Source organism: Clupea harengus, chromosome 14 (assembly GCF_900700415.2).
Source record: "Clupea harengus chromosome 14, Ch_v2.0.2, whole genome shotgun sequence".
In the NCBI taxonomy this organism is placed as follows: Eukaryota; Metazoa; Chordata; class Actinopteri; order Clupeiformes; family Clupeidae; genus Clupea; species Clupea harengus.
The window spans coordinates 28,783,928-28,799,976 of record NC_045165.1 but is presented as its reverse complement, the minus strand read 5'-3'; the positions used below and the strand labels follow the sequence as shown (position 1 = coordinate 28,799,976).

Sequence of the window (16,049 nt, the reverse complement as noted above, 5' to 3'; positions counted from 1 at the left end):
CGTTTGGATGTTTATGGAGTTTATGGAGCTTTTATGGGTAGAGCACTCTCAAGAAATGTAGACTCACCTGAAGTTAGTAAAATAATTCAGCACTGTGGGTCAGTTTAGGGTTTTACACATAATCCAGCACAAGTAAAAACACTTGTCACTGCATGACTGTTTGATAGGGATTTTGGAGAAAAATGGAAGTAGGGCATGCATAGCATGTCAGTGTTATTATTATTATTATACCTAAACAGAATTCAGAATTGTGCAGAATTCAAATCCATGTGACTTTGGAAGCACTATGTTGTGAAACAGTGTGATGATAGATCTAATGGGATACATTTCTTTAAATGTTTATGATAGATTTGCTTTTACTCCATATTGAATGCATGGGAGTGCAAGGATAATGTTCTGTCAGATGACAGATATACACACACAAGCTCTTCTCAACATATATTAAAGTCTTATTTATCCTCCAAAGACTATCTGGCAGCCCTGCACTTCAACGAAAATGCTGTGCATCCCCAAAGTACAAGAACTTCAGCTGGTGAGCCGCTATTTAGAGTGAACTTCCCAAAGGACAAGAAGGGAGAGTGCACAGCAAAGCCAATGAAAACAGATCCAACCTTCCGTTAGTGTCACAAGCTTTTATTGAAAGTCAAACAATGTACAGAGAGCCATTACACAATAAGCGAACCATAAATAACATAAAATAATGTTGCCTTTATATTATTTTTGTTATTCTATTTATAATGAAGGCTGAAAAATGTGCAACACTGCAACAGAGTTATTGGATTATAAAAAAAAAAAAAACAAGGTTTTTCAGGACCCGGACCCATATGAGGTGCTGAAGATCCCCATCCCGAAGATCCCTCTGCCCAGTTTGAGCAACCAGACAAGCTCAAAGTGATAACCAGCTACAGGTCAAGGTTCAATCAAGGGCAGGTCTGAACCCCAGTTTGAGCAACCACACAAGCTCAAAGTGATAACCAGCTACAGGTCAAGGTTTAATCAAGGGCAGGTCTGAACCCCAGTTTGAGCAACCACACAAGCTCAAAGTGATAACCAGCTACAGGTCAAGGTTCAACCAAGGGCAGGTCTGAACCCCAGTTGCTAGGGTGTCTTACTATGAAAGAATGAGCTGTTAAGTTAAACATACTGTATGTATTTGGGGGCCAAGCACAGAAGTTGCACAAACACCCTGAATGTTTCTACCTTTTCCTATTATAATTCCTAATTTACAAACTGAGGAGACTCTAACATCAGCTAGAAAACTAACTATCATTTCATGTAAATAGAACTCTTTAAACCATCTAAGGTTTATCTGGCTTTCACCCTAAACACGGCACTGAAACAGCCCTAGTTAAATTCACCAACTATCTCCTCCATGCAGCTGATTGTAGTCTATTCTCTATCCTGATCCTCCTCGACCTCAGTGCAGCCTTCAATACTATATTCCATCAGATCCTCATGGATCATCTGGCTAGCATTGGAGTCACTGTGGCACTGTTTATCAGTGGCTTGCCCACATTTTGGACAAATACAGAAAGCTCCATCGCTCACCATGGAGTTCCACATAATTATTTGATGCAATTAAAATCACTTAATTAATGCAATTAAAATGCATTTCATCCACACTATTATAAACTAATATCTCTTCACTCTCCCTTGCTGAAGCCACATGGTTTCAAACTGTGCCAGATGCCGGTTTCAGCTTCAACATTCTAACTGGGACCAGTGGAGGTTTTTTGCCGGCTTGCAGGTTTGGCCCAGATCTGTTTTCCGACTCAACCAAAAACCCCAGAAGATGCGTTTAAAAGACGGTACGCTGATTTGGCCCAAACCCTATAGCCAGATTTAGCCTTTGCTAACTTATTTAGAGACAACAGCAGCCAAGCTGGGTTAGCGAACTTTTGTGAAGACAGTGATTGATAACTTTACTGTAAGTCTTAACCCTAGTAGATATTGTTATTCTAGTGGTCTTGTTGTGTCCATACAGTTACATTATGCTAACATTTATGTTATCAGATAGCCACAACTATTTAGACAAGAAGTAGGCTAATGATGTCAAACTAACTGTTAATGCCAACTTCATAACAAGAATCACCTGTATATGTTAAAGATTTTCAAACATGGGTAAATAAGTGATTTTTACCATGTCTTCCACTTTCAGATCAACTGTGGAGATTATTGAATATTGATCGAAACAGTGGAATTCTCCCTCATGTTAACCACTGAAAGTAACCTACTTTTTATAGGGAAGTTATGTTTGGGCCAATGTGCGTTTGGACTCAGGAACAAGTCCAGTTGGCAGATCCGGACCCATAGTTTTGGTAGGCCCAGATCCGTCTCAGTGTCTTCTTGCTAACTGGGAAGTCCTTCAAGGATTTCGATCGTGCTTTTAGTCAACTGGCCTACCGGGTCACACACTGACACCATCCATCACACACTTTTGTCTACACTAAAGCTGAGATGAAGCTGTGCGTATTTTAACAGTGCAGAGTAGAGTGAAGAGTGTCGTTTTGCTATCTGGGCAGTCCCTCCAGGATTTTGATGGTGCCTGTAGTTGAGTGGCCTATTGTATGGTGCTGGGCTGGGCACTCAGAGGAGAGCGCCTTCGTTTGATGATTGACTACAGGCCCTGAATGGGGTGCTGAGTGTACAAACAGTGTTTACCTCAATAACAAATCCTGGCCAGCTTAAGCACCCAAACAACAGAGAGTAACATGTGTCCTCTTTGATTCATCTGCAACGGTCTCACAACACATGCAGGCAGGCCTGTTACAATTTAATTGCAATAGTGTAGCTAAGAAATACCCAGGGTTTGCACAGGATGTGTAGCATGTTGTGTGAGATAGGGTCTGATCTCCAAATATTAGGTGTAAAACGACAAGGCCTCAAGACAGAAGCTAAATGCTCAGAGAAATGAAATTGGTCATCAATTATAACACCTGTGTTTAGTGCAGTTTTAGTTTGGGTCAATGAAGATGAACCAAGCTGAATATTAATATTTTCTGGGATAGCCGGATTGGCTAGGAATACCAGGACCTTTTGTTGAAAGATTTGAGCTGATCTTACCCTTTATCCAAACTGAAATATAAGTGAGGCATGCAGAAATTTGAGCCGATATTGTTGCATCATCCGAGGAGATGAACAGTTGAGTATCATGTGCCTAACAGTGAAAGAAGAACCCATGGAAACAGATGATCTCAATTTAGGAAGTGGTGTAGACAGAAAATAGGAAGGGTTCAATCCCTGGGGTACACCAGTGAAGTGATGAGATTTTGATGCTTGTCCCTGCCAAGAAACACTGTGTGAATGCCCACTGAGGTACGATTCAAACCAACTGTGTGCTTTCCCCCAAATTCCCAGTTAGGATAGTGTAGAGAGGAGGATATCATGGTTCACAAGTCTAGTTAAATCAGAACTGATGACTGAGCAGAGGCTTTTGCTACGGTCACTAGACCGGACAGCTCTAGGTAGGTCATTCCACCACAGAGGAACCACAAATGAAAAGAGTCACGACTGCGATCTCTTGCTGCAGAGAGAAGGCAAAGACAACAGACGCTCATCAGAGGAGCGAAGTGGTCGACAAGGTGAGGGCTACCTAATGATTGTGTGCATATACAGTTAGAAAAAAAAAAAATGTAAAACCTTCAACTTTAGCATCTGAGGTAAGGCTCTATTAAGAACATACACTGACAATATATTTGATTGAGACAATGGCTCTCCGTTTAATAGCGTTTCTTCACACGCTGTTCACACAACAAGGTTGTTGTTACGACGCCCTGCGCCCCTGCAGACATTGCAGTGGCCATGCATGGCCTGCTGGCAACAGTGGGGACTACGTAACGCCCACGACTGGTTGATTGCCTGATGATCCACACCTGGGGAGGCGTGGGAGATAAAGGACTACTGGACACCTGTCTCTTTCTCTCTCGAGCCGGCACTCAGGATACCGACGTTAAATCCCCTAGACACGTCGCCTTTGCGTTATATTGTATGGACTGAAATAAACACGCGTGACTTTTGTAAGAAAACCGTTGTTGTCTGCCTCCAAATGTTATTGTTTCGGTCACGAGCCGGCCGGAACGTAACAGTTGTTAACCCCAGAACCACAAAAAAAACGTCCCAAAACCCACCATTACCATATATTATGATATAACCCAATTTACTGTGTTTTGTACTGTGTTTTACTGCAGGTTTGATCACCCCACATTCACACCCCTCACCCGCTCCAACTCAGACTTCACACAATCATCTGCACCCCCTGTTATCACCTCCCCTGACTCCCCACCGGCATTGACGGTCTGTGAAGAGGATGTGTGTCAGCTCTTTCAGAGACAGAAGACAAGGAAGGCAGCAGGCCCAGATGGTGTGTCACCCTCCTGCCTGAAAGCCTGCGCTGATCAGCTGGCTCCCATCTTCACACGGATCTTCAACAGATCTCTGGAGCTGTGTGAAGTCCCCTCCTGCTTCAAACGCTCCACCATCATCCCGGTTCCCAAGAAATCCTCAATCACTGGGCTGAATGACTACAGGCTCCTCCCCTCTGGTAGACGCTACAGATCACTGTTCGCCAAAACCTCCAGACACAAAAACAGTTTCTTCCCCCTCGCCGTCTCAATACTGAACAACTAACCCACTGTAGCATATATATTTATATTTATATATTTATCCCTGCACTTCTCGCACTCTCCACTTCTTCTTTGCACTACTGTTGCGCAACATTTCACAGCTACTGTATATAGCCATTCCGCCTTGTACATACTTTTTTAAACTCCTTAGGTCCATTGCACTGTTGCACTGTTTGTTTGTTTGTATTGTATTGTATTGTATTGTATTGTATATTTTGTGTAAGCACACTGAGAGTCACTTTACCAAGTCAAATTCCTTGTTTGTGCAAACTTACTTGGCCAATAAAACCTGATTCTGATTCTGATTACGCTTTGTCACATTTAATGTGCTACATAACTGGCACATTGTTGCTAGCTGTTTCCAATACACTAAGCGTAGCTTACATAGCTCATATTATTATGTCATTTGACACTAGGTGTGTTGCCAAAAGGGTTTGTAGTTGTTTTCACGAATGTAGCTTTGCCCAGACTGGGAGAAGATACTCATAGAATGGTGAATTTTCTCGGATATGTGTAGCGTTCTGACGGAATCTTTATAGAGAAGACGCTACTCATCTCTAGTTAAACAACGTGATGTCTGTGAGACGCAACTCATCTCTAGTTAAACAACATGATGTCTGTGAGTTGTGGGGAAGTCCAGGGTAGACATTAGAAGCATAAGAAAATAAAAACAGACTAAATGTATTACCTGCAGTTTTGAGGTAATTTCTTTCCATTCTCTGAATCAAAATAAGCAATTGTTCATGTTTTTTTTGTTCATTTTTATAGCTTGCAGAATTCTGAATAGCTAACTGCAAATAAACTTCACCAATGTAGTAGATTCTTCATCTCATTCTCACCACCATCAGTGGGACTGTCATCTGGATTCATTATTTTTCCATTTTTTAGTCTTTTCGCTTTACCCAACTTTTCTCTCACATGGTCATTCACCAGTGTCTCTCACTTGCTCTCACTGGGTTAATTTGAGATAATCTGATGATTATCATATGTTTACAGGTAGATTAACGAGAAACTAAAACCCTTATATTTATGGATTTCTTGATTCGCTTGTGCATCTTTTGCTGACTTCTTGGTAATGTTCCTCAGGGCATTCTGGGAAATTTGTCATCTCACTCAGTTTTGAATCCGCCCTGAAGAAGCTTGGTTTGATGGGCTATGTAACACTACCAGTTTGCCCTACCCATCAACACGGGATAAGGCTAAGTGGTAGGGAGAAGGAGCGTATTAGGATTTAACCGAAGAGTGGAAATAAATGGGGAAAGAGGACTTTTGGACATTAAGACAGGCTGTTAGCATCACAGATTCAGTGTGAACAGCTATCTTAGGATGGGCGAGAGTCTATCGGTGCAAACCCATGACACCGTAACGAGTGACGCGATATTCTAAATCCCATGCATTTCAACGGGAGCCAATCCATTGTGATGTAGACTACCGTTTTGGGCGACGCGACCGATAAAAGTTGGAAAAGTTGAATCCTGTGCAAATGAGGAGCGATTTTTCAGATTGTTTGATGTCGTCTCTGACGGTTTGAAAATTGCTGGACTGTGGCATCGTTTGGTCGTTTAATTTGCTAAAAAGAAAGGCTTGGATGGCCTTGTAAGGGCTTGTTGTTGCTCTTGGTATGTTATATATTTAATCCTTATTTGAACAGAATGACAGTTTTGATATAAAGACAAGTGACTAGATAGCCTACTAACTGGCTAGCCTGCCAACTAGCTCACTAGTCCAGTCTGTTATTCTATTTCCACACGCTACACCACGCCCACTCAAAGCGATGGAAGCGTATCGCGTCGCTGTCATGGGTTTGCACCGTAAGTCCTCTACTCATTAGAAGAATGAGCAAGAATACTCACTGGAAGTTCTACTGGTTCGGGAAGGAATTCAGCATCCTCTCCAAAAATGAAATCTGGAGGCAGCGTAGGATCCCCTGCATTAAAGATGACGTCCCCTGAGAGAGAAATACATTGGGTCAGCTTTCTTGTCAATAGAGCAATCTATCAACAGCAAAAGTATACATTTTATACACTAAAATAACCTGAAAAACATACAATACACTTATTAGACAGATGAAAGTTCATATTCCTAGTAGTCCTATGTTCCATGTCAAACTCAGATGAGGAGGTAATGAACACAGCGGCGGAAGTAAACTCCATACACGATAAATAAACTAGAAAAACAAGAATGTGTTCATGTACTTTCTAGTGTCCACATTAAGTGGCATCAAGATTCCTAGGAAAGTAATTCTGTACACTGAAGAATATCACTTCCGTCCATTTTAATTCCTAATTCTATGAACACTTTAATTTACAAAGGACAAAACCCTTTGATAAACAAATACAGACGACACCTTTTACCCAACATTTAAAGGGTTTTATCTGTAAAGGTTCCCAAATAATTAAATATATTTTAGATTTGGAACATTTGACATGGTAACTTAAGTAAATTTGTCTAGAAAATAGCCAATGTGGTTAAGGAATGTATGCCTGCATGACAACTCCATTAACCATTGACCTGTAACAATAGCATATAATGACATAATGGGATGACATGATGAGGAAGCCTCTGCTTCAACATAAAATGCTTGTTATTGCTTGCAAAGCTGAAGAAAAAACTTACACATTAAAAGCTTTGAAAGTTAAAAAGGGAATTTAGAAAGAGACAGAAAACAAAAAGGCATACAAAAACATTTACTAACATTGCGACCGCAGCTTAATCTGCGCTTTTGCCAAACCGCACATACCGCACAGTATTTTTCCGTGGTATTTAGAACCTCGTCGTAATCAGCGCCTAACACCGCCCATTAGTGTTATTTAGCGCTCCGCTAAAATAGGGAAGAAAGAGCCTGTGTGTTCCTGCCACCATGGATGATGAATTAGAATTTGAGCTTTTGGTTCACGAGGTTACAGCAAACTAACCCAGGTAAATATAGAAACTCATAAATATTTCTCTGTTTAGCCCTTCCGTCCACATTAAAAGTTGTGATCACTTTGAATTCAAGACTGTCTTTTATTGGTGAGCTGATTTGGGGAAATTAAACTTTTCAGCGAACATTGAGTTTCGGGGTTGCTATGGTTACCCCTCAGGGTGCCTGTGCGGCTTCATATTAACGAGTTTATGTTCACAAGAAAGTTCATATTCACACATATTAACATGCGTTAATCACACACAGGCAACTGCAAACTGTTAAGATGGGTCTCTAAGCTAGAGATAGCTAGGATAGTTAATATCCAGGTTAACTGCTCCATAGCATCCCGTTAAATAGTCTGGTAGGAATACACGACACCCCCTACTTTAAAACGGCGTATTCCAACACTGAAAACCATGCTTTTCAAAAACGCTGCCCTAGGCAGATACATTTGAAAACTGTAGTTGTAGGTTGCCATGGCACTGGGGGTAGCTTGCGCTCGAGAGGCTATAACGTCAAAATAAACATGGAAGGTGAAATGAATATGCTGCTCTGTCTCTACAATTTACTTACCGGTAGTTTAGTTAGTGTACTTCGAGTACAAGTACTTTTCCTGAACAGATACGTGTTACTCCTACGCAGAAGGTGTGCACTGTACTCTGTGTGCTTGAACTATGAAATACCGTTTAAACCATACAATGAACGGCGATTCTGGGTAAGACGTGGCCGAACTTTTCCCGAACAGCTAGCTGGTGGGACAGTTTGTAATTCTATTTGTTTGTATGCCTATATTAAATGATATATCAAATATAAACATTTTTCAAATTTCTCGCAGGCACATAGTTTTCATTTAGCAGCTGATATGTCATGCTAAAACACCTCTTGTTTCGTTAGTAATACATAATTAGGCGCACTTTACGCATCTCCTCCCATCTCTGCGACGAACACCCACTTTCCCACACCCACTTCCTAGCAGCGGTAATCTGCGCTTTTACTCAGGTGCGCCTCCTTTGGAAATAGGGTTTTATGCTAAATGAAAACTATGTGCCTGCGAGAAATTTGAAAAATGTTTATATTTGATATATCCTAGTTCTGAGATGCTGAGGCCCTGTTTAGGCGCCTAGGTATGGGGCCTAGTTCTGAGGTGCTGAGGCCCTGTTTAGGCGCCTAGGTATGGGGCCTAGTTCTGAGATGCTGAGGCCCCATACCTAGGCGCCTAAACAGGGCCTCAGCATCTCAGAACTAGGCCCCATACTTTCCTGGAAATCTGAGTTTTGTTTTGCTTCTCACTTCATTGAGAGAATCACAGGCTTTGATGCTGGTACTGTTTTGTTTTGCAAGCACTTCAAGGAAACACTTCAGACCTCACAAGTGACTTAAGTCAAAAGAGGCTTATTTGTAGCAATGTTATTATTCAGAGCAATTTAAGCCAATGGCTTCATGGACCCAAATGCTTGAAGAGATCATAGAGAAGTCATGGTCTGTGTCACTGATAAACAATATTCAGGTTGATAAACAAACACACCTAGTCATTACTTGGTTGTTCTTATTTCTATAACACGTTATCACTGATTCACCCTGGGCTGTACTCAGGATAGTAAGCTCCCTGATCCATAATATCCTAAGAATCTTAGCATCTTGCCACATTTGTAGGACTGACAATTTGATAAAGTGAGTTTGTAGTTAAATCCAAAGGAGGATTTTACCTCAGTTAGCTGAAGCACTTACATTTGAGTGTCTCTCCAGCATAGGGAATGTGCAGCTTAAAGCGATCGCAGCACGGACCTGACATCAAGGAGGTACATCTAAGAAGAAGAGAGAAACAGTAAGAGTAAATCCTCAAGAGTCGACTCCTCAAAACCAAGAAATTAGTATCTCGAAATAGTAAAGTTAAATTCATAAAAGTGCTTATTTTATTTAAAAAAATGTGTTAGTGACTATTTTTAAGGTCCTTAAGATGGCTCACCCAGTTTTGAGGTCAGTTATACGTAGACTGTTCGTCGAATCCAGGCCCACACTGCCATTGCGGATAACACTGCTCAATAGTGGTCGCAAGTCGGGTGAAATCCGGCTAAGGGCCACTTCAGGAGACAAGCTGTTCATCTTTTCTCCCAGGCTTTCTGCTAAATTCAGGACATAAACAGTAAATTACCACAAAGCAATATTTTGAATACAAATAATTAATACATTTTACACCAACATTCAGAACAGCCCATGACACAGAATCTGCTTCACTGAAAGTAGTAAATAAAATGAGATCGAATGCTAATGAAATAATGGTGTCAGTACTCATTATTGCATGTTTACAAAAACACTGGGAAAAAATGGGTTAGTCTTTTGACCGGTTTTAAACTACATTAGCACTCATTTTACAGAACAGAAATAATCTGTCAGTGATGGTCAGCATTTCGACTGCACAAAAGTTAACGTTCTCTAAAATGTTCCACAAGGCTCTACCCGCCTCCCTTTATATGGGGCCTCTGGATCATCACGGACTATTGTTACACTTACACTCGATAAGAGAGAGAGAGAGAGCATATAAAATAGTAAATAAAAGAACAAAGATATAAATAATTAAAAGAAAGAACACCGTACATTATTAAAAGTAATATATTTAGTGGAGAAGAATAAAGTGCAAGTTTTAGCGCTCAATCATGAGCACATAAAGAAAGAAATGTTTTAAAACTCTAGCAGCAGCATTTTCAATGAGCTGCAGCTGTTTAATGTCTTTTCGGGAAGACCACCTAAAAGACCATTAGAGTGGTCCACTTTACTGGAAGTAAAAGCAGGAATGAGCTTCTCTTGGTCTTTTTGGGACACCAAACCCTTGATTCTGGCTATATTTAAGATAATAAGATAATAGAGAGCTGTTTGGGTGATTGATTGACTTTGATACGGGTGGTAAAAGTGAGATCTGCTTCTATTATAACTCCGAGATTACAGACTTGGTCTTTGGTTTTAAGAGCCAGAGTCAACATGTTACTAATGCTAATTCTCTTCTCATTGTTGCGTAACACAATAATCTAGGTTTTGTCCTTATTTAATTGAAGAAAAGGTTGCCTTATCCAACTATTTATTTGCTCTCAAGATTGGCACAGTGAGTCTATTGGGCTGTGGTCATCTGGTGAGAGCCAGATACATCTGTGCATCATCAACATAACCATGGTAACCGTTATTCTAAAGAAGACCTGAACCAACTAAGTCCTACACAACTTCCCAACCTGTCCAGCAGTACTCTATGATCTACAGTGCCAAATGCAGCACTGAGATGTAGTCAAACCTGTCAGTATTCAGGCGTTCATCACACTTTTATAAAGGTGTTACAGTACTGTGGTGAGGTCGGAAGGCTGATTGAAATTTGTCAAAATGACGGCTTAAGTTAAAAATATTGGAATTGATTGAAAACTTATAAAAGCCATTTAAAGCTAACCTCTTCGCTTACATTTCCACTACATTCTACAGAAGCTCCTTAATACATTATGCATCTTGCTTCCATGCTGTTTATAAGGCCCATGGGCCTATATGATAAATAATGTGAGGGCAATGGTAATTACACTTGGGTGGTTTAAACTGTGCTGAGCGGTTTTCAATTCAATACGACATATTTAATCATTTCACAAGTTTCATTTAACAGTTTAATTATTTTCATAATGTGCATAGATGTCTGCTGGACATGTCTCCTGGATATGACCTGCTATATTAGGATGGGCTGGTGGGAATAATAGGTGGGCACCCTGGGTGGTAGGGAGCCCAGAGGTTAGAGGAGCGAGCTGGTAGCCTGAAGCTACTGTATGTACAGTACTAGTCCTACATCCATTCTTTATTTCTATCTATCTATCTACATCAGTCTCCTGTTTTCCCTTGGCAAAAATTAAAAAAAAAAAAAAATGAATCCATGTCTAAGGTATTTGTTATTGATTTCTCATGGGCCAAGATCACCAAATTCCACTTTGGTGCAAAGATAGAAGGTTAGGACTCGTGACATTGTGGAGAAGGAACGCTTGCATGCTGCTGAAGACGCAGGAGCAGTGTGCTTTGCAGAGGTTGCCAGGGCACTGCTTGTGGAGGGTACAGGAGAAGTAGCTGCAGCGGCTTCTGATGTGTAAGCAACAACATCGCTAGAGGCATAAGCAGCATTAAGCTTGCTTATAGACTTAGAAAGGAAAAAAATGGCACAGCGACTGTTTAGGTCCCTTTGGATAAACTAAATGAATAGAATAGAATGTAGGTCAAACTGTGAGCTTTTGCTAGCAGCACAGCTTTTACGAACTGAGAGAATATGGGCAAACCTTCTAGAAAAGTCACTGTAATCAGGGGCGCCAGAAGGATTCGTTGTACCACCATAGAGTGTGCCAAGCACAACCTAAGTGGCAGCACCTCCTCATTTTCAGTAAACATACATAAACCATATATCGATGGAAACAGAAGTGATCGAGAGCACCTAGAACATGGGACGCTGTGACAAAGACTGCACTGCATAGCAAGTCACGTTTGAAAATGAATCCGTTTATGGTAGTTTAAAGGACTGCTCCATTCAAAATATGATTTGGCTCTCATTCTGACATAGTTTTGTGTTGATAAACTCATTTCATTTCATTTTAAACACGTGTTCTTTCTAATTAATCTAATTTACTCAGATGCCAGCTAGCTAACTTGCTAGAACAGAACCCAATGACGGAGGGCTAGCACCCACGGATTTTAAACGCATTTTGAAAGAAAGAATAAACCTAGTAAATGATGTGATGGGACAACAGGACTGGGTCTTGTCTGTATTTATTAGTCTCGCTATGAATAAAAACGAAACAGTCCAACCCCCACTGGCTCGAAGAGGAAACACCCGCAGTCAGTACAAACTCTTCTCTTTCTTTCTTGACCTTCGGCACAGAGTCTTGCTCGTCACCGTCTTGATCGTCAGCACAGTCCCATGATCTCCACACTTCCCAAACACTCATGCAGCGGCAAAGTGGTCCAAGAGCAAGCAGCGGGTAGCCTCCCAACTTAGGGTACTAAGCATGGAAACCAAACCAAGCCACACCTATATCACACCCCTGCCCCCCAAGTACTGTCCCTACAGAGCATAGGGAAATTAAAATGCACAGTAACTGCACCAATGCAACAAAGAAACCTTAACCAAAACACTCTACCCTGCTATACACAACCTCATTGATTTCTCTGAATTTCCTGTGAGAAAAAAAAATACAAAAACACAGCAGCCAAACTGAACTCCACAGACACAGACCCAGTCAAATACAATAATAAAGGTGAAGATAAGACAAGAGCAAGAAACACAGAATGCCCTCACTGACAAACGGAGTACAGTGAAGTATAATCCAAAAGTCCACCAGCAAAACAGAGCTGGCCAGTGATGAACTAGGTGGTGAGGGTTATCCCCACACTAACCACAGCAGAGGTACCTTATACACCTCATAAAAAAGAAATACACACACAACTGAAAATAAACAGTCTAACAGAAGAGGGATTTTAAAAGTGTAGAAACACATTTGTATTTAGCAAGGACACTTATTATGACCAATCTACTTGAAAACTGGCATGATTGTAGCCCCACATGGCTGAAATATGGATACATGGAGTTTATGGTTTGTGTCCCTAGGTGGGCATGTCCTTTCATGCTAGGGCCCCCTGAAGTTTTGTAGGCTTTCAGCCTTTTTTGGGCAATAGCGACAATCATTTAATCAAAAATGACAAAACGTTTAGGGAAAGATGGAGTTACAACTGGAGTGCAGTAGCACCACCTAGTGAATACAGTTCAATGCAAAAATCTAGCGCTTCCATAGCCATTCCATTGTTACCACATTTTATGGACACACACCAAACGTCGTGAACTTTGTCCACAGGGGGGCACTGTAACTGACACATTTCTCTCAGGAACCGCTTAAGCAAAACTTTGAAATTTGGTATGCAAATACTTTTTACATCTACTCAAAGTTCCATTCGGCTTGCTGTTCTCTACTCTACACACAAATAGGTAGGCTAGGGGGCTAGGAGCTCACTGGGGCGCAGACATTTAGTCACCAGCCACATACCTCTACTGGATACTACTCTACTTTTGAAAAGAAATAGTTAACAATGGATTTATACGTTAACGGTATATGAATATAGTTGTAAATAAATTGTACATTTAAATGGATAGGCTATGTATGGGCCAATTATGATGCACCCCATTTTTGTAAAAGGGTCCAGGGCTATTACCCTGTTTAAAAGAAAAACTAATTTTACTCTGTATAATTTTGATTTTTGATTTTATGATGAGCATTAGAACCCTGTGTGCAAATTTTGGTTCAGAACTTCAGTATGCTACAGTGGAATAGCACAAGGCCAGGCAGCAGTGCCTGTATGAACTTTTGCATGATGAACTAGAATCATTCTGCCAAGGATAAAATGATGTCTATGCCCAATCTGATTAGCAGATGCAATGAACTTTTTTCACTTTTTTGTATTTGTTACTATATAGTATGTGTGTGTGTATGAATGTAGAACTCCTAAAATGCAATTGATAGCCTAGCTAGCTGGTAAACATCAGTAAAAGGTAAAAGACGACACAGCTGAGTAAGCTAGAACGGAGACAGTGTAACAAAATGTTCTGTTTGCCTAATGAATTACCGAAACTGAATTGTGGACTGCGTCTTTAAATGCACTTTAAAGACGCAGTCAGTGATTCAGTTTTGGTTTCGCAAAAGACTGTTGATATTTGATCAGCCAATGAAATGACACATCTCCCTTCCGTGCTCCTGAAGCACGTGTGTTGATGGGCTAGGACTGCCACTAGGTCTATGTTTCCCATTTAAAGAGCCAGGACTGCACAAACATCTGAGCTTTTTTAACCGGTAACGCTGAACGAACAGCCAGATGACCGTGAGGAGCATTTCTTTGAATTTAAGGAAAAAGTGTATGGGATTTGAATTGCGGAATGTACCTGAATTATTCAGGCTTCTTTCTGAATGATGAGTTTAGCTCTAAGATCATGTTTAGGAAATGCCAATGATCTGCACTAAAGCTTCTGATAGTTTTTCCAAATGGGCACTTGGGATAATGACTTCAAATTGGCTGGAAAAAGCTATCCATATTAAAGTCAGGAGCGGATACTGCAGAGCTGGAGGAGTGTGTCAGGATTTTGTAGAGGACCGAAGCTTGGTGCCCCCAACTATCCCTCTGCTATCAGAAAAAAGAATGCGTCACCAATTTCACAAGGTGAGCAGAAGCTGGTTTTACCAATCAGAGGTCGAGAGTCCTGTCCCTGAAGCAGACATACAAACATGTACATAATACAGCTTTGCAATCTCGCCTTGAATAGGATTCACACAAACCTCCAACTAATGTTATCTACTTCGGTACATTTGCAAGAATTATTTGACCAACATAAACTGTCATGCATAAATGAACAAATGTTCTTCTACCAGAAGTCTTGATAGTCTTACTATGAGAACAAAGTGAAAACAGTGGGGAGAGCAACAAATCCTATCAACAGAATTAGGGTAAAACACTTCCCTGTGGTTGGGTTAAAGTGTTTTCTGTCTAAGATGTGTGGACAGCGTTTGCCTTGTTTTGTGCCTGTTCCTTTGTGCTTGTTCTGTATGCCTTGTCTTTGTGCCTTGTGTTGTGCCTAGTTCATGTGTTTATTTTTTCTGTGCGGCTAGCTGTGTACTTAGCTTTGGGCTTAGTGCCTGGGCCTAGTTTGGGGCCTGGCTTGCGCCTTGAGAAGGTGCCGGTATTTAGGCCTAATCGGCCAAGCAGGTGCCCAGGGTGCCACGCACTTCAGTTCCGGTGAGTACGGCCTGAATGTTTTGATTTGTTTGTTTATTTATTTTGTGTGCCTTGTGTTGGGGTTGACAGTCCCCCTGTAAATATATATATATATATATATATATATATACAGTATATTTTTAAGAAAAGCCACCCTCTCCTGCACTTTTTCCACACTTTACCACCCAGTCCAGTTGCCACATCCCAAATAACGTGGGGTGACCGGTCGGTCCCTCACAGTGTGGATTTTAATTATTTTGCCCTACAAAAGTTCAAAGTTACGCAAAAGCGCAGTTACTCATACCAGGATACATTTAGTTCAATATTCAACATTCATTTAAAATACAAATGTGTCACGCACTTCAACCATTTGAGTGGATGACGTCAAACCAACTGTGTAATCTCTAGTCCAATATCTGTCATGTGCCAAAGGGCTTGTTTTTTTAAATATACCTTTTGTACATTTTTAAAGAAATTAAAAAAAAACTAATTTAAATAAATGATGCTCCCTAACCATTTGACGTCAGGATGTCAAACCAACTGTGCATCATCAACTTTAACCCAGTATAAATCTCATTAGTGTTGTATCATATAGCCTAGACAACTTTCTCATTTGCATTCATGGTACATAAACACACATGAAGTGTGTGTGTGTGTGTGTATGGTGGGTGAATCGAGTTGCTACACTAAACATTTGTATCACCTCCCACCACTACAACAGACATAATGTAAAGACATAAGTCTATACGGAAAAGACATAC

At 40.8% G+C, this 16,049-nt stretch overlaps 2 protein-coding genes across 8 annotated transcripts in view; one reads left to right on the top strand and one right to left on the bottom strand.

The window, feature by feature from the left end:
- The window catches only part of babam2 (BRISC and BRCA1 A complex member 2), a 70,767-nt gene that overhangs the window by 53,861 nt on the left and 857 nt on the right, over positions 1-16,049 (bottom strand). For 3 of the 6 annotated variants that reach the window (XM_012814285.3, XM_031580225.2, XM_031580224.2), the window contains exons 2-4: positions 9,494-9,650; positions 9,256-9,332; positions 6,476-6,570 (exon numbers count right to left, since the gene is read on the bottom strand). In XM_012814285.3, the coding sequence (XP_012669739.1) occupies positions 6,476-6,570; positions 9,256-9,332; positions 9,494-9,630 (309 nt within the window). In that variant the 5' untranslated portion in view covers positions 9,631-9,650. The remainder of the gene's footprint in view (positions 1-6,475; positions 6,571-9,255; positions 9,333-9,493; positions 9,651-16,049) is intronic. The other 3 variants (XM_031580228.2, XM_012814286.3, XM_031580227.2) reach the window with 1 other exon arrangement.
- rbks (ribokinase) overlaps positions 2,544-16,049 on the top strand; it is a 44,447-nt gene continuing 30,941 nt past the window's right edge. The window contains exon 1 of one of the 2 annotated variants that reach the window (XM_031580229.2): positions 2,544-3,581. In XM_031580229.2, coding sequence (XP_031436089.2) covers positions 3,495-3,581 — 87 coding nt within the window. In that variant the 5' untranslated portion in view covers positions 2,544-3,494. The remainder of the gene's footprint in view (positions 3,582-16,049) is intronic. The other variant, XM_031580232.1, reaches the window with a different exon arrangement.